General features: G+C 28.2%; 1 protein-coding gene across 4 annotated transcripts in view; it reads right to left on the minus strand.

The window, feature by feature from the left end:
- Positions 1-6,293: 6,293 nt before the first annotated feature.
- LOC130902253 (homer protein homolog 2) overlaps positions 6,294-26,176 on the minus strand; it is a 59,444-nt gene continuing 39,561 nt past the window's right edge. For all 4 annotated transcript variants that reach the window (XM_057814232.1, XM_057814233.1, XM_057814231.1 and 1 more), the window contains 3 exons: positions 12,067-12,251; positions 9,903-10,042; positions 6,294-6,534 (listed from right to left, as the gene is read on the minus strand). In XM_057814232.1, coding sequence (XP_057670215.1) covers positions 6,349-6,534; positions 9,903-10,042; positions 12,067-12,251 — 511 coding nt within the window. In that variant the 3' untranslated portion in view covers positions 6,294-6,348. The remainder of the gene's footprint in view (positions 6,535-9,902; positions 10,043-12,066; positions 12,252-26,176) is intronic.

The raw sequence follows: 26,176 nt of genomic DNA on the forward strand, positions 1-26,176 counted from the left end.
AAAAAGTATTCAAGGATCCTTAAATACCAGTAAACACTTTTGAAGATGATATGTACCATTAAGGTACCAGCTCCACGGTGATAATTGGGATATTTAGGAGATCGATTAGTATTGTAACTATAGTAATTCAGGTTTACCTTATTTTGTTGAAGACACAAGTTAGTAAAAGTTCAGTAAACAAAGTTTGAATCCAATCTTAAATCTATTATAAGAAAGACGCAAAACTTTCGTTGCTTTGATAACTGGAAGCTAAGATTCAAATTTTTAGATATACACTCAACTATTGTAACATAATCTATATAATTGAAAAATACTTTACCTTAATCAATATTTTTCAATCTGTGTATATTGTGTAACTATGATAAACTAATACTACATCGGCAGATCAGTAATCGGCGATTATACAATACTGTAAAAGTTTATTGAGTCTTTCAAATAAATTACTTGTGAGCAGTTATTTTCATAATGTGCGAGAAAGATAATTTAATAAGTGTTTTTAGATATTTTGGAAATACTTTGATATACACTATACCCAATTATTTAAAAATTAAATTTTGACAAATCTTTCAACATAAAATATTCAAAATGTTTCACTCGTCATCTCGGAATGTTTCATAAAATTTGAGCTGAATATTCAAAAACTATTTTTTCCAACAGGACCTTTTTCGTCAAATAAATAAGTTTTGTTCATTTGCATCATCCAAATAATATAGATTGTGCTGAAACATTGTCACAATATGTTGCCACGTGCCAGAGTCGACTTGAAACAACAGCACATTTCAAAAACATCTTTTGAATGGAAAATTCTGAGATAGCGGAAGCAACTTGTGAAATAGCTGCTGTTTTGGAAATTATTAGATCTTTTTGTTTTCTCGACTGCGCCACTTGGCAGAATATTGCAGCACACAATACTTGCTTTCCTTTTCACTGAAAATTTCAAAATAGTGGTTGCTACTTTTGCATATGAAAGGTAATAAATTTTGTAAATTGGAGTTTTAATAGTAGTCTTTTTTCAATTCCATGACAATTTTAAAATTATAAGGAAAATGCCTTGGACGTCAAATATAGTGGAATATGGTTATTAAAATATTCCAAAATCCCTTATAAATATATTTTTATGGTATGTCTTATATCTTACTGTCCTAACTTTGATTCTTTTATCCATAAAGGCCGCTTAACATGATGCAATACAACGAGCAATACAATGCACAATATTTCTTGATAGAAAAGCTTGCGCAGATGAAGTTCAGCTGATTGTTTCATGCAAGATCTCGAATTTGCAACATAATCGGTTTGGTGCCATTTTTATTACGTGCAAGCTGCAATTATAGGAAGAAATCTAGTTACTTCCACCATTTTCACACCGGTCACAAACTATTGAATCAAATTTTAGATAAGGTATGTGTTTAATTCTTGAGACTTGCATAATGTCAAGTGACGTGCAATATTCATCTATGCAATATTTTGACCTTGCATGAAATTGCTTGCTTGCAATTTTTTGCACCATATAAAGCAGCCTTAAAAGGCTTGACTGTAACTTAGAATGATACTAAAAATACTCGAATTGAAACATAAATATCGAAATTGTAATAAAAAATTCCAATGTAGAATAAATATATAGAAAAATTAATTAGCAAATGGAAAACAAATTATTTAAAAATAATATTTGAATCAACACATCAAATTATTACATGAAAAAAGAGATGACACAATATATTAATAGATGAAAATATCGAAATTTAAGTATACACATTAAAAAGTTCGTAAAATTAAAATTCCAAAATATCTCATGACACATTCTTGACAAAAATTTAACTTTAATTTAAACATGAAAATCATATTTAAATGGCACAATTCCTCTCACAAATGTAACAATAATTCCAATATTCTTAACTACTGAGCGATATTCTGATTCTACAAGGCAGCTAATGCTTTTGCGCAATATGTACATGATTAGAGTTTACTTGGGAAATTTTTCACAGATCTCCAAAATATTATATAATTGGTAATAATCCCACATCAAAACATTGAAAAAATAATCTATTTATATAAACAAGTTACGCAGAAACTGTCCTGTCAAAACAAAAATTACAGATACTAAATCTAATTTTATGTCAATCTAACCTAATTCACCTTTATCCACCAGTACCCCTTGTAGATAATACTGTTAAGTGAGTTTTTAAACATATCTGAAAGATCAACCACTACCTACAACCTTAAAACCAGGTGGTTGTAGTGAAAAATTTACTAATGCAAACTTTTAGGATGTACTTAATTTAAAGTTAAATTTTTTAAGTGATTAAAAAAATTATCCAAAATCACCCTCAGAAGGAACTTTTAGATAAAAGTGAATCAGGTTATATGGACATAAAATCAATAGAGCGTATGTAGTTTAATTTTGACAGGAAAGTGTATGGACCCATGTATGTTCAATTGTTCAAATTTTTGTTAAAATACATTATTTTTGTTTTGAATGAACTGATACTAATAGATACTACTTGAGCGAGGCATTTTGTTTTTTGACCTACGAGTACTACATATTATGTACCAAAGTACTTTGGTAAATTAAATATCAAATTTTGGAATATGGATGAATTTGTCCACAAGGGAAATTTGATAGATATATAAATCATCATATTTTTCCGTTTAGGATTGATGTATTATTTGGGACATTTTTGGACAGTAACTCAAAATCATTGGAAAGTAGGAAGAAGATAGACTAATAATGGAAATGCACATTAGCGACATCATTACGCTATAGCTTTTTAGGCAGCGAACAGATCCATAGGTCATGTATGAATATGGTATTTTATAACTGCTAATGGCAAATTATTTTTCGAAATATCTCTAACCAGATGTTTATTGATTATAACTATATTTATAATTTTTGAAATCTTCTTACATTTTCTTGTATAAATGTTCTTGATTTTAGGCCTATATATTTGAATTAATAATGTTTTAATTCTAGAGACGTTTTATTTATTTATTTACCAAAATATTATCTTATAGAAATACAGTCTGTTTCCTCCACACATATTTTTTCTATTTAATTATCAAAATTCAGTTGTATACCAAGAAGCAATTATTAATTTAGATGATTTATTGTTGTATGGGAATTTATCAAATAGAATGTATTTCGCCTGAACTTGAATTTTTTCAAGATTTCTTACTTTTATGTGTATGAACTATTTCCAAAAATTTTCTTTTTGTATTTGACTGATTTTTTAATTTTTATAATTAAATGGTTTGTTAATGCAGTTTTATTTTTTCATGATATTGATGACTTCTCAAATTCATTTTTCAAATATTGACTCCTTTGTAACTAATTTAATTATTACTAGGAACATCAAATATCTTTAAAATGGATTTTATTATTTTGTTCTATTTACAATCGATATAAAAAAGAGTGAAACCAACATTGTATAAAAAATTAACAGTAACAAAAAGAGTCTCCAAGATACATACATTGGAATAAGTAGCTATAATAATGTATCATGTACATAAGAATTTATAAATCATTGTTAGTGAATTTAGTTATTAGTCACGATGTATATATAAAAATAAAAGACGAAATATAGAGAGGTTGAGTTGATAAAACGTGTTTTATTATTATTGAGAAAAGGCAATATGAACTAAAATATAATGTTCCACTTTATATTGAATAAAAAAAAATCATGGAGTACATAAAATAATATGTTTCATTTAATTGTCTTATAAAAACTAACACGTTGTGGACTCGGAAAATACCTAAAACTTCCGTGAAGTAGGTGAAAGAGTGGAGAATAATGGCCAGTGAACTTGATATAAGCAATATTATATATAGCCTACAGTATTTGGTAAATATAAAAGTTTATCAATATCATAAAAATAAGTAAAAATTCTTTAACAAACCATGAAATATCAAAAAATCACATTAAAACATTAATATTCAAAAATTCTTGAGACGGAATGAATAATATGAAAAAGAGAATTTTTGGAAAAGGTTCACAGAAACTGTTGTTAAAACAGATTATTATTTTGATTTAATTTTCATTTTAATATTCATGATGTAGGTGATATATTGAATGATATAATTATATGCATATTCGTTTTACAATAAATATGTTATATGTATCGTTATATGATCGAAACAAGCGCTTGGAATTATAGTTTAATAAAGAACTCTCATTTTCAAATTTGCTGTAATATACGTATATCAAAATTTATTTAATTTCTTAGTCCTTTTGATATTAACGCATCTAAATACTCTTTTAGAACGTTTAGATGCATATATATATATATATATATATATATATATATATATATATATATATATATATATATATATTTACCATATGTACAAGGACTTTCCCAACAATTATCGAATTATTTCAAAAAATATGATATTAGTATAAGTCATAGAGGACACAATACATTATCCAAATATTATATATCAAGTGCCTTGTACTAATTGTGATGCTGTCTGCATAGGGCAAACATCTCGGTATTTAGAAAATAGACTAAGAGGTCATCAATTCGTTTAAAATAATAGAACTGCATTAACAAACCATGAGATATCAAAAAAACATAGATTTAATTATAAAGATTCAAAAATTCTTGAAACGGAATCTAATACACGAAAAAGCTATAAATGATAAAAAAGATCTAAATAATTTAAGTAAAATTTATAGCTGTATGTTGTATATTCCAATAAATTTAATTGTAATTATATATATTATATATATATATATATATATATATATATATATATATATATATATATATATATATATATATATATATATATATATATATATATAAATTAATAATTTTTTGTTGCCTAGTGTTATTGAAATATTTAAAAGCGTGAAATACAATAGACTATAAAATAGAAGTAATAATGTATAACAATTGTAATATGCTTAAAAACATTTATATATATTATAAAAATTCAAGTAAAAAGGTAATATTTTAGACATAATCCATAAAAGTAAGAAATTATAAATTAATTACATAAAAAGAATTTAGCAATACCAGAAAAATATTTCTATGTAAATATAAATCATTGAAATCACTGATTGCTTCTATTCATGTATGAAAATTTGAATTTAAACAAATAAGGATAGGAACAGATTTTGTAGTTAAAAGAAGTATTTTGATATCCAGGTTTTAGGGGATTTATTAAGTCATATACCAGAATTTTCAATATCATGCCACATTTTTATAAGAGCCGAATTAACGCCTCTAAAATAAAAATACATTGTTAATTAAAATAGATTTAAAATAAAGAACATCTATTCAAGAAAGAATTTTATTTCTATCTAATTAATTTAATTGTGGTGAATTTATACTTATATTTTATATTGAAGTCTCATGAGACGCATAAACACATACTCCAAAAATGTACATGTATCCAGTTTAGTTTATATTAATTAAAAATAGTAAAATGTATTTAACATGTACCTTTTTCGTATATGGAATACTCGATAAGAAAATATGTAGTAATACAATCATGGTTTTTATTATTACAAAAATAGTTTATTATAAATAAATAAAATTATATATAACCAATTGTAATAGATTGGAGAAATGTAACAAAAATCAGATATAATTAATACTTATCGATGAAACCGTTGTTCATAACAATAACTGAAGATAGAATAAATATATTTAAGCATGCCATAATAATATTTCCCATTATACACAGTTATTTAACCAACAAAAATGGAAGAATACCTTGCTCTCTCCGGAAGTATATAAATCTTACACATACCTTATTAGTATAAAATGTGATTTTTTAATGAATTCAATAAATACAATTAAATTATTTCACTAAATGTATTGCTTTGTCGATGTATTATTGTGTACCTTTTTGTACAAAAGAAACATATATATATATATAGAAGTTGCATCTGAAAATAAGGTAATTTCAGTGATCGAAGAACTCTGCCTGTATATTCTGCAATTGTAGTTGCTGCATATAAGCTTCAAGAGTTTCAGGGAAGTTGAAATTGTTAATAAAATGCATTTTTTGGAACAATTATTTGTTTTCGCATCAATTCAAATACAGTTTGCTTTTTTCCTCGAATTTGTCTTAGCAAATCGTACAGCCACAATCGCTCAATCCAAAATATATCGGCACTACATTTTCTTATTTTGTCAAGTGCAACGATCATATATATTTCACATTCATATCTTATTGATTCTAATAATTTTTTTATTTACAACGTTATTTCTTGACGGTATGTGCAAAATTCTCAAATATTGTGACTACCGTTAGATGCAGGTATACCCCTTGGAAATAAAAAAAATCATCAGATTTTATACGTACGCTATATAAACGCGGTCTTTAATACATTGTTATCTCTCTCATGTCTGTAATGCCGTTGTCATTTCGTCGTGAATGGTTGCTAATTCGTGAATTCTTGAAGCAAGTTGTTGATTCAGTGTCAAAAGAATGTGCTTTTGGGATTCGTATGTGCTTTGGGCGATTTGTAATTCTGATTGTGTCAAATTGATTGTGCTCTGAAGTTCTTGATTTTCCTTTTGTAATAGCTAAAAAATACATGCTTGTTTTAAATTTAGAATAAAAAGATTTTTTTTTAGAAATTGATAGCCAGATTCAATTGAGTATATCTCATATTTTCAGCAAACAAACCTTTGCGAATCTAAGGGAAAAGGAAATAGATGAGTTATAGATGTTTGGTTCGTTAAAAATAATCTTGAGGATTTTAGAAGGAACTGATTGCCACAAAACTATTTTCTTATTCTGAAGATGTGATTAATAGTTCCTTTTTATAAGGAAAACAATGTACCTAATCTTACAATTAACAGACATTTTACGTTTAACCTAATCTACTAAGTACTTTACTGCCCTAAGTTAATATGGGCACATTTTTCTTTGTTTGTTTTAATACGCTATTTGTTTGTCCAGAAATCTATTTTGATTGACTGATGCTTATTGACCGCCATTCAAAATGAGTCTTCAACAGCTAGAATAGTAAACAGTATAACATTTTCCGTAACAAGAACGTGACTAGTAGGTATAATTAATATTAGTCCCGAACATTGCCAGCCTTAATCAATCCCAGTTCTGAATATTCGATTTCTTGTTTAATTTTTATTATACGGTATTCCAAGTAGGGAAAATACTAGCAGAACAAAATGAGTAGGCAAATATTTTCGATTCTCATTAACAAATCACTCTACCATAATTTATTAATTAAGTTTCTATTATATTTGTTATATATGGAGAGCCTGTTGCAAAAGACAAACAGTTAGTTTGGAATAACTTCGTTTTGATCAAGTATTGTTTGTATTCTTATTAATATTGTCTTCTCAAATAATTTTGAAGTAATTAGCAATAATAATCGTGACTAAGTTGGAAATTATGGAACCATTTACACCACCATTTACACATGTAGGATTCTACTTTATACACTGTTTTTCCTGGTTTAAACATCATAATTACTTCAGCTATTTTCTATGTTATTGGTACGTATCAGAGGCTGAATTCTGCATTTATGAGGTTTGCGAGTTCACAACTGCCTTTCTTGGTAACTGTTGCAATATTTTTCCTGTTATTAGAACGTATTTTGGGATAATTGTAATCATCGTCAGTATTAGTTTCACTATTTTTTATGTCTGTAGTTTGGAAAGTATTCGTTAAGTATGAGGCAAATGCAGATGCTTTTTGTTATTCATTATCATAAATTTTCTATTCGAATTGGTGTGTTTATTCTTTTTATACATTTCCACAGTCAGTTATTTGATAATAGTTTAGTTCACTTAGATAGTGGTTTAGTTCTTCGTTTAAGATTTTGTCTATTTCTTTTTTTATTCTCTGGATGAAATCGTTCAGTATCTCTTTATTCTCTGTAGCTCTGGACACATTTTTCTGGCTTTTCTTTATCTTTGAACTATTTCTTTGGGATAGTTATGACCTTTCGTTTTTGTTGTAATTTGTTTGGTATTATTCCATGCTGCTTGCTATATGTTTAATATTAGTTTCTCTGATGTGATCTAATTCTTGTTTAAGACTTTTCCAGTCAGTCCAGTAAAAGTTTGGTTAGATTCTCTTACTAGAATGTGTTCTGTATATGTTGATAATATAGGAGAATGATCTGAGTTTGGCCATCATCATCCTCAATTTTTATGATTCGTTGATACTTTTCTTGAGATGGAAAAACCAATCAAATCTGGTATCTTATTATTATGTATATTATTTATAATTACATTTCTATCGGTAGACCAGTATGTGGATTTTTCAGTTGAATGGCATTTTCCATTTATAGCAGCATATAGTTCTTTACCTTTTGTAAAAAATGGAAATGGATATAGTTTTCTTTTCTTAGATTATGTTTTGGAGGAAAATATACGGTTGTTATGTTTACGATATATTTATCTGTTTTGTGGCTTGACCTTTCTTAGTGTGTTATATTATTTTTTACTTCCGCTCCTTCACTAGCAGTGGGGCGAAAACAATGATATATTCTATCCTTTTAGTCATTTTAAGACTATTTTGATAAATTCTTGCTTATTCATGTGTCCTATTAACATATGTAGCACATTTGTTATTGAATTAAGAGTCATTACCTGTAGCTTGTAGTTCATTATGGGTTATTTGAGGGCATGTTTGCATTGGATTCGTTTACCTTGGTTGATCTTGTGCAGTACTTGTAATGGTTTGTTTGTTTCGTATCTTTTGGAGAGCAACAGCTGTGGCATATCCTCTGTAGTAGTAACCATTTTGGTTCTTAATTTTATGGCTATTTGTAATATTTGGTTGAGTTTTTTTCAAATAAAATCTCTTCTATAATATTTTTAGCTATGTCCATATTTCATCTTGTGCACTGTGGTGTCAATTTAGGTTTTCTAAAAGTTTCTATGATTACTTTCATTTGTAAAATTGCTTTGATTTCTAATACTTTTTTTGCATCTTCCTCTTTACTAAAACATAATGCAAAGAGTGGTTATGGAGATTCATCTTTCTCTCTTCATATTTGTGTTATTTCTATTTGGTACCATTTGTTCCCCCTTCTTCTATTAAATATAAAAAGTATAATAGATGAAATGTATTCTGACATCTTAACATACATCTATAGAATTTCGAATAATTGGATGCATAATTACAGGTTCATAGTAATTCTGCTGAGCTGTTGTATGGGCGTAGGCTAATTGAAAGAATTTATCGGGAAGGGGGATATGAATAAAAATACAAAAACAATTATGATCGTCGCCATCGATGACACGATTCAAAACCATAAAGTGTTTTGAATCGTGAAGTTTTGATTGGTTAGGTTAGATCACATAAATGGCCGGAGTGAGTAAGCAATAATTCTACTGGCTGGAACACATATTGTAATAATAAACAGTTAACATATTATTCCTGCACATTATCACTACAATACTCTGCTGTAGACAATATCCAGGTGAATTTTATAGAGTCATAAGTAGCTTTTTTGACGTACTCTGCTCGAAATCGGCTAAAATCATGACTGTTCTACTAAGAAGACGATGACTGATTTCTGCTGTTAAGATTAGATATTTAATTGGCGTTGGTGGGATTTGCAGAAAAGTTTTCTGGTTCCGAATCGTCGAAATCTGAGTATAAAAAAGGTTACAGGATGACTACCCATACAGGACACACAATCACCCATCTAAACTACGAAGTAGTTATGGAAATAAGAATGTTTATTAATTTTAGTAGAAGAATATTTATTCATCCAGCATCCATGATAAAACAAATAGTATGCTCTATTTTCTGTTAAGATTTGTGCAGTTTAAATTCCTAATCCTCACCTAGAACAGACCATTTATTGTATCTATTTTTGAAATGAATAGGCATATACAGATTTACTTTCACTATCAAAATGCACGACCTCATTGTTGTAAACTGTATACTATCAATGTAATTTACTCACTTGGAGTTCAGTCGATGTATTTGAAGTGGAAATCATTTTGATTTCATTATTTTTACTTTCCAATTCTGATTCTAATTGTTCTACTCGAATCCTTAAATTTTGTATTTCTTTTCTAAGCTCATCTGCTAAATCTCCACCACCTAAGAAAATACAGAAATAGAAAATATTATTCATTATATGTAACATGCGGTAATCATGGGAACAAATTTATATATAAACCAAGATTAGTTAGAACAAAAAAACAATATATGAGGATTATAGAAAATTAAAACTATTTATTAACTTATAAATCCAAGCTTTCAGGAAGTGTTCTTCCCATCATCAGAGAAACTACAATATGAATGGCAAGGTAAACTAAAAAATAAATCTCTGCAATCGCCAATATATTGATTTTTTATCTAACTAGTCTTGGTTTACATATAAATTTCTTATATCTTATACCTTTTGATATGTTGATGCTTCTAAATATTCTTGATTTTAGGTCTCTTCTGATTTAAAATTAGTTCCTTTTATAATATTTTAAGACAGATAAACATTTGACGTTTCGACTTCTTTTAGTCTTTATCAAATGTGATATTGACACTGACAATTTTCGTATTTATATTAATCAATTGATCATATACATTATAAATATCAAAATAAAAATTTGTTTCAACCATAAAGATTAATTTTGCCTTAGTTTTTACATCTCAAATATGTAATAGTAAACAATTAAATTAGTTGTAGTCGTATTAGCATTTATAAAATAGAACTATAAATATCACTTTAATTATTTAGGTCTTTTTGATCATTTACAGCTTTTTCCTTCTTATGAATGTAAGCCATTTCTAAAAATTCTCTTTTTCATGTATTGAGATTCTGTTCCAAGAATTTTTGAATAATATACATGACGGAAAAAGAATGGAATATTTATATCAAGTTTGTTTAGGATAGTTTCCTCAACATCTTCCATTACTAATTGTGCTATAACACTTGAAATGGAAGTCCCAATATCACAACCATAAATTTGTTTGTATATTTAATTTTTATATTTGAAATATGTTGTTAAAATTGTGAGTTCCATAGCTTTTATAAATTCATTATGAGGTACATATTTCTGTATATTCTTTAATTTTGTCCCATTTTTTATTAATATATTTTTTACTATGAAAATAGGAATATTTGTATATAAAGAAACCACATCTAACGAAAGATATTTCTTTGAAGTTCCATGTGTTTTTGACATAGTATTTGTTTTGATATAAATTATTTTAAAATTTTTCAAATAATTAGATAATGGGGTAAGAGGAGTTTGAACATCTTGAGGAAACTGTCCTAAGCAAACTTGATATAAAAATTTCATTCTTTTTCCATTATGTACAAGAAAATTATTATCCGGAAAAAATGATAAATAACATATGCAAGAAAAGGATAAACAGATACTACAATCAATTAAAAAACAAAACAAAGCTCCCAACAACTATCTAATTTCAATAAATATGATATTAGTTTAAGACAAAAAGGACATAATACTTCATCCAAATATTTCACTGAATTAAAAATTAAAACACCAAAAAATAAAAGAAATAGTATTATATATGGCTTGTACTAATTGCGACGCAGTCTACACAAGGCAGACATCCCAGAATTTAAAAAATAGTCTAAGAGGTCATCAATATGATAAAAAAATAAAACTGCATTAAAGTATTGAATTATAAAGATTCAAAAATTCTTGAAACGGAATCTAATACACGAAAAAGAAAATCTTTAGAAATGGTTCACATTTATAAGAACGAAAAAGCTATAAATGATAAAAAAGACCTAAATATTACAGTAAAATTTATAACTCTATTTTGTAAACGCTGATACTACTACAACTAATTTAATTAAGTACTATAAAAATTGAAATGTAAGAACTAAGGAAAAATTAATTTTTCTTATTAGAACAAATTTCTATTTTGATTTTATCCTTATTTTGATATTAATAACGTAGGTGATCTATTGATTAATATAAATTATCAGTGTCAATATCATATTTTGATAAAGATTGAAGTTAAGTCGAAACGTCAAATATTTATCAACAAACTTCAATAGCTTTTAGTTTAAAAAGTGCCAAAATTGAAATATTAACATATAAGCAGCAATAAACAAATCTATATTATATATAAAAAAAATATTTTCAAACCTTTACTATTCTCTAAATCAGTCTGATATTTAGCTTTCATTCTCATATTTTCTTCTTTAAGACTCGCCAATTGCCTTTTCCATTCGTCTACATTAGCCGTACTTTCTTGAAGTGCACTAGTTAACCTGGCGTTATTACTTTTCAGGGTCGCTAGTTCTATTTCCCATTTTCTCGCGTTGGCAGAACTGAAATATTATTTATTATTTAGGGATTATGTGTGATTGTATGACTACGAGTATAAACAATCTAATAAATTCCAAATCAATCGTGTTATTTGTAGCTTAGATGTTTATATCTTTGATTAGTTATGTATATTGCTTTAAAAGCACTTGTTAAAATAAAAAAATTCTTTTGTAAGTATCTATTTAACTTTTAATAACTGAATATACGAATAACCTTTTAATACTTCGATAGGAGCTAATATTTCCCCAGCTATGTTAGGATAATTTATTAGATTCAGTAATCGAAAATATGCACAAATTTATCATAAGATGTGAGACGATATAGATGGTTTTATACAAGAATTAATTAGAGCCACATCTTTTCAAGAACAGCTTATAGATTTTACAAATGGTAGCGGACTCCGGTTAATTCGTAACAGTCTGTTTCAAGGAAGTAACGGCACAAATATATGCGCGCTTAAACGAAGTTGTCAAATAAATCTATATGATAAATTGAACATGTTTATCGCAGAATGTAATGGAAAACTTAGGAATAACACGAAATTAAGAAAAACCAGCCTCATTCGCAGTTCCAAAATGTTCAAAAGCCAAATCAAAATTTTTATTGCTATGTACTGAATCAAAAACCAGCTAATAATTTTCCACACATTCGCAATAATTATCAAACCTATCAATAAATATAATACAAAACAGAGAATATTGGCCTAAGCAATCAGTACCTGTAGAATATTCAGTATTTCGCGAAGAATCCTTGACAAAAACAATTGATACATAAAAGATTCATTTGGAAAAATCTAGAAAATAATGTATCAATATTTTGATCCATCCTGTATCTGAATCCATTAATATAAACGAAATAAATATTTTTTAAAATACCTCGTAAAACACATCACAACCCTATATTATTGTAAGTCGGGCTGATTCCAAATATGCAATAAAATATAGGGTGTTTCATTTAAAAAAAATGTAAATTTGATATGACACAGCATTCTGGAACATCCTGTAAGATTGTAACTTTAAAATAGGAAGACAATTGATGGCTATAATCTTTCTCAGGGAGGAGGGAGGCACTGAACTTTATCATACTAATCAATCACCCTGTATTTATTTAGTTACCATAATATAGTTTCACAGAATGTGGATTGCAAATCCAAGAAAGCGTTTTTGCATACCTGATGGCCGCTCGCAACGGTACTCTGCATCCTTATAATAGTGATTGAGTAATGAGAGTATAACTTTATTACTACATACATACGATTTCGTAAGCGTTAATTAAAAGTTTATTTTGCGATCATCGGTTTGTTATATTTTCTTCGTGTGTTTATCTTAACTGATTGGCATAATTGGATCGATTAGGAAATATATCGAGGTTGAAAAATTTCTCGTCTCGCAACCCTTGCAATAAATGAGTTTATTACATAATTGATTCATAAAATAATATCAATAGAAAGTTTTTATTTCTATCGTTTAATATTCTTGATGAAATTTAGTTTTTTTAACCCTTTGTATCGAATATATTTGAATAGATATCCCTCTTCAAAAACCAGCAGTAATCACCCACCATGCCTGGACTCCTACTTACCGAATTTCCATTGTTCTGATATCTTGGTGGAACTTCTCACCCTGCTCGTAGCTGAGAGCTCCCAAATCATAAATTGGAATGGAGAAAATGAATTTTTAATGATATTCGGCAGCCAAGCGATTTATAGGAACCTAAATGTTCATTAAATAGCGATTCGAAGTTTGCATCCATATTGTTTCAAGATCTAGTTCTTGATTTGTAAGCTTTGCGTGATGTTCATACTGACCAGACTGTTAAGTAGTAATTTAAACAGTACTTTCTAAAATGGCCCAATAGAAATATCCTTTTTTAACTTGGTACCATTTAGCTGATGAAAGACCTGTCTTACGTAATTAATCCTTCACTATCTTTATGCGTAGCTTTCACAAAGTTCCTCATTAGTCCAAGATTAATGTAAAGCAGAGTCAAGAGGACATCTTCCGTCTAAATTTGCCTCACATAGTTCATTGACTGCACGACTGCCCCACAATCGATGAAAACTGCAATAATTCGTAAATCCTTCCTAAAGTTCCACCAAATATCTTGTCCAAAGGGATAAGCGCACTTCCGTACGTTTCTTTCACTAGCACAGAATGAGCAACTGGTACAGATGGTTTTAAATTTCCATTATCTAATAATAGATTGTGAACCATATTTCTATGAGTTTATGAACAAGCTCCATTCACAAAGAGAGTGCATGATATTATTAAACTATCGATATCGGTACACGAATTTTTCATATTGTTAAATGTGGAAAACGATGAAGTTATTTTTGTAATTTTCGTTTCTTTGGCAAGTAAATTCCACCCCTCAGGAAAGGCCAATGTTATCAATGAAGACATATGAAAAAAACTTTCTGAGAATACGAAGAGTAACCTATATTTGTGAACGAATAATTGTATTCTTTTTAATAACATAATTTTGTTTCTAAAGCAAATTTACTTTGGGTCAGCTAAACTTTCGACTTTATCTAAATTTTTTTTTGCATATGACCTCCTCTAATAACATCTCTCATCGATTAGACATAGATCTGATCAAGTTAGCTATTGTTTCTTGTGGGATGTTAAGCTATTCTTCTACTGTAAGCTCGAATTCTCCTTTTTTTGCTCATCCCATAAATGTTCTACCAGATTTAGGTCAGGACTGTAAGCTGGCCACTCCATAACACGAATACCGGCTTCTGCAATGTAATCTTACGCGATTCTGAGGTGTGCGGCGTTGAATTGTAATGCATAAAGGTGAATTCTTCTTCAATGTAGTCAACGTAAGGCCCCACCATGAATTGCTAAAAACTCCTAGATATATCTATCAGCTAAATCAGTTAAACCTCTTCTTCTGTGAACACGGTCGCCTCTACGAATGAACATAGGGTCGGTTCGTCCTCCCATAGAAATTGCACCACAGATCATGCCGGAACCACCTCTATAAGCAATCCGCTCTTCAAAACAACAATCTACAAACCAATTTCTTGGTTTTCGGTACACTTAACTCGTTCGGTGGCTACCGTAGAGGCATATTCTGATCTCATCTATGAACAGAACAGATTCTCATTTATCTAACTTCCAATTCACATTCTGTGCCAAACGCAGGCGTGCTTGCCGTTGAGCTGGAGTAAGTTTCGGAAAAATCGCGGGTGTTTTAGGGGTCAGGTTATTTTCTTGCAGTCTGACAAACAGGCACTCCTCGCACTTCACGGAGCTGTCGTTGCAAACATATCAAAAGGTCTAAGAAACAAGAAATTAAATAAACTTATAACATAACAACTTTAATATATATTAAAACAACTATTAAATTATTTAAATAAATATAAGTCATGAAGGACATAATACGTTGAATTCTAAAATTGAAATTGAAATCTAAAACACCAAAAAACGAAAGAAGTAATATTATACATTAAGTGCCTTGTACTTATTGTGACGCTGTCTACATAAGGCAGACATATCAGTATTTAGAAAATAGACTAAATAGTCATCAATACGATAAAAAATAAAATTCAATTATAAAGATTCAAAAATTCTTGAAACGGAATGTAATACACGATAAAGAGAATTTTTGGAAATGATTCACATTCATAAAAACGAAAAAGCTTATAAATGATATAAATAATTTATGTAAAATTTTGTAAATTCTAATAAAACTACAAATAATTTGATTGATTACCGCTATATATTTGAGAGGTTGGAACCAAAGAAAAAAAATTAATTTTTTTTATTGGAAAAAAGTTCTAAGTTGATTTTATCCTTATTTTGATATTCATTTATATGCATACATATATTATATAATATAATATCAGTGTATCATCAAATATTCAAAAGTAACAATTACAAAAACTACTCTTTGGTCATCCAACCAAAACATTTGAATAAAAAGCTGTTAACACGTTACTATTAAAAACAAGCGAAACAAAATTATTTCCTACATCCACACCACAAATTAGAGAAAGCACATAAAAGAAATATATCCCCCTTAAAATAGCATATAAAAACATATCAACCAATAGTTTTTCATCAGTTTCGTTCTTTTGTGTAAAACAAATACAAGAACATGTCCACTACAATTCAAGTGAGTTTTTCTTGATTATCTTATGGGTTTTGTGACACTGTAAACGCACATCTAGAAGCAAAGAGTCCTGTGAAAATAGTTCTTTTATAACAAACTGTAGTGCGAATGTACAATTAAAAAAAGATTCCAATCTTTGAAATGTATCATTTTTTAATACTGTCTCTAGAGGCTTGATTTGTTCAGCACGTGTTACTGATAAGCTGGATAACTTTAACGAATATTTCTTGGAGTATTTATTGATTGAATGGTATTCCGGGTCTATTTCAAGATTTATCGTAGCGAAAATATCACGAGTTTTAGTCCACTAGGTTATTTCTATATAAGGTGTCGGTAAGAGGTCATCAGACATCCCAACACAATATATTTTTAAGACCAAAAAAGCTTATTAAATGTTATTTCACCTCAGCTCAAGGCCGGTTAGTTTGGACCCTCCCTGTCAACACCCAAGATTCACAACCATATGTGAGAATTGGTCGGTGCTTTGTTCCTTGGAGATTTTTTTTGTTTATGAGCCCCTCGCTTAATACATAGTATACCTTGCTCGCATTCTATATCCTATTGTTTAATAATGATTCGTGTCTTCCTGTTTCTTCCGACATTGATTTCAATTTTTTTTATATTTATAAAGTTCTCAATATTGCATATTCTTAAATTTTCACGTCTTTCGTTATCCAAGAGCATCCTCATTCCGGTTTCTAGTATCTACCTTGTTTTTATCACTACCGAAATACCCAAGCCATCTTTGGACCCGATAACCCGATCGGTTTGCCTCTACTTACTGGTGCAATGAAAGAATTTTATAAAGATGTATTGAAGACTGTATATGACACCTGCAGAAGTGACAAATTATGAATATAGATGCGAAACAAAATTGGAACTAACTGTGTGTGTCTTTATTTAAGACACTCAACTCCGAATGGTACTCATGTTGCAAAGAATTATTTTTCATCATAAAAATACACGCCCTAATCCGTTGCTCAATCATTTGAAATCTTAACCTAACCTAACCAGCCAGAATTTGATGGACCATCCGCCCTATAATCTGATTTGGCATTCAAAGCCCTGAATATCAAAAACAAACGGAATTAAGATTTTCAACAGCAGAAAAAACCTTTTCTATTCTCGATTTTGAAGTTACATCAGTTGGAGTGGAGAATAGACCCTCAAAAATTAGTTCAGATGCATTGAGAAGTGGTTAACTCAATAAAAAATATTTTGAATAACAATACAAGTAGTTCATAGTTAGACCACAAATATAAATATCGATATATAAATCGGACTACTTTCAATACTAATTTGTCGGTGCCTTATATGCTAGTTGCCGATTTAACATTTATCAATTCGGAAATGGTTTGAGTAGGGGTGTAATTTTATATATTTAGGCTTCTAAATGTTCTTGATTTTACACAATCACGTACAATTCAATTAACCAAAGAGAACTTTATGTAGGGACAATAATAACGATGATATTGGGTGGGTACTTTATAATAAATAGCTCGTTACATTAAAGTCATATTATTATAATTTCTAGTTCCTTTTTGCTTTGTCTTGCCTCGCCTTCTCCAGAGCCGGAATTCTAGGAGGTGGGTACGAGGAAAGTTATGGCGGAATTAGCGGTGGACTCGAGTTACACGGAGGAGACGGAGGTGGTCATTATGATGGGGGACATACAGATTATTATGTAAGTACTTGAATAAAAGTGCGCAACCGAAGAAGTATTAGGTTTGTAATTTAGTTTACATACACGGACATGTCTCTAATAGAAAAAACTTCTCATCTCCTGACTTATTTAGCTTAAATCTGGGTCTTATAGGATGAGCGGCGGATTTAATTTATGATTCGTTTGATTTTAGCCCTCAACTGTTCCAAACTCATTTCTTGGAACCCTACAAAAAGGCGATGGAAAACTTTATCATTTAATATTGTGTTGCAGTAATATATGTCCAGGTACTTTGGTTGATGTTGATAAATAATTCGTTGGCATGAGTCAGATTAATGTTTGTGAGAAAACAAAACAAAATCGAATACTCGCTAGCTAGTTAGCTTCTGATCAGTACCATGAAGCTGGCTTCCCTAGCTTGATATCAGTTAATAGGAAATGGTCAATATCTTTGCTGCTGACTAGTATTCAAAAAAGCATTTCAACCACATACTAACTTTCACTGAACAAATTCATATGGCATTTTAGTATCTGGAGCATCAAAAAGACGCACATTTGGACTATCTTCTTAAACCATTAAATTAACTAATTAATAAAGGACTAAATCATCAAAGATGCCCCTAACTATAAGAAGTTATATAAAAAAAAGTATCTATGGTTTCATACTAGAACTAAATTTAATAGATGAACTTAGCATGCTCTGATTTGGTTCATAGAAGTTTTACGATATTATATTGACATAAAATGAATTATACAAAATCTGCTTAATGGAGTGGAAGATTCCACGTATTAAAAAGCATACCATTTTTGTTGCAGGAACGCCCGAATTATAGATTCAATTACGCAGTACACGATCCCCATACGGGTGACGAAAAACAACAATACGAAGAAAGGAATGGAGACGACGTTAAAGGTAGCTATTCCCTTAGAGAAGCGGACGGTACTACAAGAATTGTCGAATATCAAGCTGATAAACATAATGGATTTAATGCTGTTGTACACAAAGTTGGTCAACCTAAACCACAGTTTGAAAGTTACGGATCCATCGGAGAACATCACTATTGAATAGGAAGTAATATTTGTACGAAATTACTCTAGCATAAAGTATTTCAAGTACTTTAATATAAATTCCTTGATTTGGTTTTAAGCCTGTGTAATATTGGTTGGCGTCAAATGCTAATCTAGCATCTGTAATCATTCATAATATATTAACAAAACGTATAATTGGTAGGATAGCCGATACAAGTGTTTATACAATTTTGAAGTCATTGTCTTTTTCTCAAAAATGTCTCTCGTTTGGTCTTGAAAAATCGGGATGAAAAAAATTATTGTTATTACAAAACTTTGCATTGGTCTTAATTGACTAAAAATATTGTTCAATTTATCAATCATCATATTGAATATCAAGTATTTTCAAAATAAATCTAGATAAAAAATGAAAAATTCTGTTTCCCCTTTATTATATCGTATTATTTATAAAAAAAACCTTTGCTGACATTTTCAATAATTAACTTGAGAACACTAACGAGTGTTAAGTGTAAGTTATAATCAAAATGAATCTTAATTAGAATACTACTGGGCTTACATTATACATATTTCTAATATCACCGATTTTATATTGACGACACGACTTACAAAATGTGATAACATATTAGTGGGGCTTTTGAATAGAGCCATAAATGTGTAATAAAGTAATTTGATTCCTAAAAACTATAAAATTATGTTTTGTAAGGATGTATTTGTATGTTTTTTGTATAATAAAGAACTAAAGCAATTTTGAGTATTTTTTTTTTTATTTCAAACCGCTTCCATCGCCACTTGACAACTTGGTTATATACACGCTACTACTACAAATTAGACCAGACATACTTTCGTGAAGGAGTGACATATTCCTCACTATAGGTCGCGGGTTAATTTGCATTAAGGTAACGAGCTCTAAAGAACCTCAGTGTGCCTCAAACTATCTGAGCAACTTATTTAAATGCATATCATATAGAGCATAAGTTGTTTTTTAAAATATAAATATATATAAAAGTTTTACTTTACACTCGTGCGATTAGCAAATATGGTAATTTTTCCAATGATTTTTTTCAAGTCTGTAATATGGTTAATGAATATTAGGAAGATAATTAGCCCCAGAACTGAACCTTAAGGGACACCACTACTGATTGGGAGATTCACAGATATATTTTCGTTATATCTGAACAAGTTGTCTATGAGGTAAGATTTGTACCATTCGAAAAGAGTACCACTAATGCTATACAATCACAATTTTTTTCATTAACATAATCAAAAGATTCTCAAAATCATGATGTGTTGAATAATTTATTTTCAATGACAACTGTTAGGTAAAAAGATGTGATGTTACAACGTTTTGTTTTACGTTAAATGGCAAAAACTATGTGATACTTCAACAAGCACAAAAAGATTCACTTTAGTTTTTAAAATAACAGAAAACATCGTGTTCATCATTAAGATTATGCCATTGAACCATACAAAATTCGCAATGACCACTCCCAAAATAAACGTAAGTTATTTATATCGACAGCAGAGCTGATTTCATATTTATGTCACGAGTCAATTTGAATATTGATTTTGGAAGCTTATGAATTTGATAATTTTGTTTAAAAGAAAATAAATTTCAACAAACAGTTAATTAACTCCCTGTTTTAATTTTGGGATTTCCGACAAAAAAATACCGAAGTGCACTCTATTTTCATTGGTTAGACCATCAATGACATTGAAGCCTCTTATAGGTTAGATTATGGATGATATTCAATTTTTATAGGTTATAATAGCTGCATAATCCATAGAACTACCTTCATATAATTTGCCGTCACTTTTATGAGAGGTTATCCGATTGGTGAATGACCTCTTAAGATTGACCAGTGTATTTTGTTTCGCAATTTTAACAAGGAATTTCATAAAGTAGGTTAGTTAATTTATAGGTAGGTGTTCTATCTTTGATTTTAGTAGGCAGATTGAAGTGTCAAATTTGGTTTGTATCTGTTTGCTATCTTCAAATTATATTGTTTAAAAATTCCGTAAAGTTTGATATGATAATTAGAATTGCTCTCTCGTCCGATGTCTAAGTCACTTTGAGATGTATTATACAGAATTCATTCCAAATAATATGAGTTTTCATAAAAAATATTGTTAAGTACTTTAAAATTCTTTTGTTTGATTAAGTTAATCTTGGCGTTACGTGGGTAACATGTATGATAATCGATTATTTTATAAAAAGACCGAAATAATTTTCTATCAAAAAGACTTATAATCATGACAATTTTTAAGACAAAAAAATATTTATTCTTGTTGATAAATTGATTTAATTTTAGGTCTCTATTAATTGTAGTGGCTTTTTAATAAAAATTACTGATGACGTTTTGAACTAATTTCAATCTTTATCTCAAAATACGTTGAACGGGTTCAAAGTTTTCATTCGAAATAAGTCGAGGCATCATTTTTTCACTTACTTTTGAAAATTATTTTCTATCAAAAAGACTTATAATCATGACAATTTTTAAGACAAAAAAATATTTATTCTTGTTGATAAATTGATTTAATTTTAGGTCTCTATTAATTGTAGTGGCTTTTTAATAAAAATTACTGATGACGTTTTGAACTAATTTCAATCTTTATCTCAAAATACGTTGAACGGGTTCAAAGTTTTCATTCGAAATAAGTCGAGGCATCATTTTTTTACTTACTTTTGAAAATTATTTTCTATCAAAAAGACTTATAATCATGACAATTTTTAAGACAAAAAAATATTTATTCTTGTTGATAAATTGATTTGATTTTAGGTCTCTATTAATTGTAGTGGCTTTTTAATAAAAATTACTGATGACGTTTTGAACTAATTTCAATCTTTGTCTCAAAATATGTTGAACGGGTTCAAAGTTTTCATTCGAAATAAGTCGAGGCATCATTTTTTTACTTACTTTTGAAAATTATTTTCTATCAAAAAGACTTATAATCATGACAATTTTTAAGACAAAAAAATATTTATTTTTGTTGATAAATTGATTTGATTTAAGGTCTCTATTAATTGTAGTGGCTTTTTAATAAAAATTACTGATGACGTTTTGAACTAATTTCAATCTTTATCTCAAAATACGTTGAACGGGTTCAAAGTTTTCATTCGAAATAAGTCGAGGCATCATTTTTTCACTTACTTTTGAAAATTATTTTCTATCAAAAAGACTTATAATCATGACAATTTTTAAGACAAAAAAATATTTATTTTTGTTGATAAATTGATTTAATTTTAGGTCTCTATTAATTGTAGTGGCTTTTTAATAAAAATTACTGATGACGTTTTGAACTAATTTCAATCTTTGTCTCAAAATATGTTGAACGGGTTCAAAGTTTTCATTCGAAATAAGTCGAGGCATCATTTTTTCACTTACTTTTGAAAATTATTTTCTATCAAAAAGACTTATAATCATGACAATTTTTAAGACAAAAAAATATTTATTTTTGTTGATAAATTGATTTGATTTAAGGTCTCTATTAATTGTAGTGGCTTTTTAATAAAAATTACTGATGACGTTTTGAACTAATTTCAATCTTTATCTCAAAATACGTTGAACGGGTTCAAAGTTTTCATTCGAAATAAGTCGAGGCATCATTTTTTCACTTACTTTTGAAAATTATTTTCTATCAAAAAGACTTATAATCATGACAATTTTTAAGACAAAAAAATATTTATTCTTGTTGATAAATTGATTTAATTTTAGGTCTCTATTAATTGTAGTGGCTTTTTAATAAAAATTACTGATGACGTTTTGAACTAATTTCAATCTTTATCTCAAAATACGTTGAACGGGTTCAAAGTTTTCATTCGAAATAAGTCGAGGCATCATTTTTTTACTTACTTTTGAAAATTATTTTCTATCAAAAAGACTTATAATCATGACAATTTTTAAGACAAAAAAATATTTATTCTTGTTGATAAATTGATTTGATTTTAGGTCTCTATTAATTGTAGTGGCTTTTTAATAAAAATTACTGATGACGTTTTGAACTAATTTCAATCTTTGTCTCAAAATATGTTGAACGGGTTCAAAGTTTTCATTCGAAATAAGTCGAGGCATCATTTTTTTACTTACTTTTGAAAATTATTTTCTATCAAAAAGACTTATAATCATGACAATTTTTAAGACAAAAAAATATTTATTTTTGTTGATAAATTGATTTGATTTAAGGTCTCTATTAATTGTAGTGGCTTTTTAATAAAAATTACTGATGACGTTTTGAACTAATTTCAATCTTTATCTCAAAATACGTTGAACGGGTTCAAAGTTTTCATTCGAAATAAGTCGAGGCATCATTTTTTCACTTACTTTTGAAAATTATTTTCTATCAAAAAGACTTATAATCATGACAATTTTTAAGACAAAAAAATATTTATTTTTGTTGATAAATTGATTTAATTTTAGGTCTCTATTAATTGTAGTGGCTTTTTAATAAAAATTACTGATGACGTTTTGAACTAATTTCAATCTTTGTCTCAAAATATGTTGAACGGGTTCAAAGTTTTCATTCGAAATAAGTCGAGGCATCATTTTTTCACTTACTTTTGAAAATTATTTTCTATCAAAAAGACTTATAATCATGACAATTTTTAAGACAAAAAAATATTTATTTTTGTTGATAAATTGATTTGATTTAAGGTCTCTATTAATTGTAGTGGCTTTTTAATAAAAATTACTGATGACGTTTTGAACTAATTTCAATCTTTATCTCAAAATACGTTGAACGGGTTCAAAGTTTTCATTCGAAATAAGTCGAGGCATCATTTTTTCACTTACTTTTGAAAATTATTTTCTATCAAAAAGACTTATAATCATGACAATTTTTAAGACAAAAAAATATTTATTTTTGTTGATAAATTGATTTAATTTTAGGTCTCTATTAATTGTAGTGGCTTTTTAATAAAAATTACTGATGACGTTTTGAACTAATTTCAATCTTTGTCTCAAAATATGTTGAACGGGTTCAAAGTTTTCATTCGAAATAAGTCGAGGCATCATTTTTTCACTTACTTTTGAAAATTATTTTCTATCAAAAAGACTTATAATCATGACAATTTTTAAGACAAAAAAATATTTATTTTTGTTGATAAATTGATTTGATTTAAGGTCTCTATTAATTGTAGTGGCTTTTTAATAAAAATTACTGATGACGTTTTGAACTAATTTCAATCTTTATCTCAAAATACGTTGAACGGGTTCAAAGTTTTCATTCGAAATAAGTCGAGGCATCATTTTTTCACTTACTTTTGAAAATTATTTTCTATCAAAAAGACTTATAATCATGACAATTTTTAAGACAAAAAAATATTTATTCTTGTTGATAAATTGATTTGATTTTAGGTCTCTATTAATTGTAGTGGCTTTTTAATAAAAATTACTGATGACGTTTTGAACTAATTTCAATCTTTGTCTCAAAATATGTTGAACGGGTTCAAAGTTTTCATTCGAAATAAGTCGAGGCATCATTTTTTTACTTACTTTTGAAAATTATTTTCTATCAAAAAGACTTATAATCATGACAATTTTTAAGACAAAAAAATATTTATTTTTGTTGATAAATTGATTTGATTTAAGGTCTCTATTAATTGTAGTGGCTTTTTAATAAAAATTACTGATGACGTTTTGAACTAATTTCAATCTTTATCTCAAAATACGTTGAACGGGTTCAAAGTTTTCATTCGAAATAAGTCGAGGCATCATTTTTTCACTTACTTTTGAAAATTATTTTCTATCAAAAAGACTTATAATCATGACAATTTTTAAGACAAAAAAATATTTATTTTTGTTGATAAATTGATTTAATTTTAGGTCTCTATTAATTGTAGTGGCTTTTTAATAAAAATTACTGATGACGTTTTGAACTAATTTCAATCTTTGTCTCAAAATATGTTGAACGGGTTCAAAGTTTTCATTCGAAATAAGTCGAGGCATCATTTTTTCACTTACTTTTGAAAATTATTTTCTATCAAAAAGACTTATAATCATGACAATTTTTAAGACAAAAAAATATTTATTTTTGTTGATAAATTGATTTGATTTAAGGTCTCTATTAATTGTAGTGGCTTTTTAATAAAAATTACTGATGACGTTTTGAACTAATTTCAATCTTTATCTCAAAATACGTTGAACGGGTTCAAAGTTTTCATTCGAAATAAGTCGAGGCATCATTTTTTCACTTACTTTTGAAAATTATTTTCTATCAAAAAGACTTATAATCATGACAATTTTTAAGACAAAAAAATATTTATTCTTGTTGATAAATTGATTTGATTTTAGGTCTCTATTAATTGTAGTGGCTTTTTAATAAAAATTACTGATGACGTTTTGAACTAATTTCAATCTTTGTCTCAAAATATGTTGAACGGGTTCAAAGTTTTCATTCGAAATAGGTCGAGGCATCATTTTTTCACTCACTTTTTGAAAATTATTTCTATCAAAAAGACTTATAATCATGACAATTTTTAAGACAAAAAAATATTTATTTTTGTTGATAAATTGATTTAATTTTAGGTCTCTATTAATTGTAGTGGCTTTTTAATAAAAATTACTGATGACGTTTTGAACTAATTTCAATCTTTGTCTCAAAATATGTTGAACGGGTTCAAAGTTTTCATTCGAAATAAGTCGAGGCATCATTTTTTCACTTACTTTTGAAAATTATTTCTATCAAAAAGACTTATAATCATGACAATTTTTAAGACAAAAAAATATTTATTTTTGTTGATAAATTGATTTGATTTAAGGTCTCTATTAATTGTAGTGGCTTTTTAATAAAAATTACTGATGACGTTTTGAACTAATTTCAATCTTTATCTCAAAATACGTTGAACGGGTTCAAAGTTTTCATTCGAAATAAGTCGAGGCATCATTTTTTCACTTACTTTTGAAAATTATTTTCTATCAAAAAGACTTATAATCATGACAATTTTTAAGGCAAAAAAATATTTATTTTTGTTGATAAATTGATTTGATTTTAGGTCTCTATTAATTGTAGTGGCTTTTTAATAAAAATTACTGATGACGTTTTGAACTAATTTCAATCTTTATCTCAAAATACGTTGAACGGGTTCAAAGTTTTCATTCGAAATAAGTCGAGGCATCATTT

The sequence above is a fragment of the Diorhabda carinulata genome, chromosome X (genome assembly GCF_026250575.1).
Source record: "Diorhabda carinulata isolate Delta chromosome X, icDioCari1.1, whole genome shotgun sequence".
NCBI lineage: Eukaryota > Metazoa > Arthropoda > Insecta > Coleoptera > Chrysomelidae > Diorhabda > Diorhabda carinulata.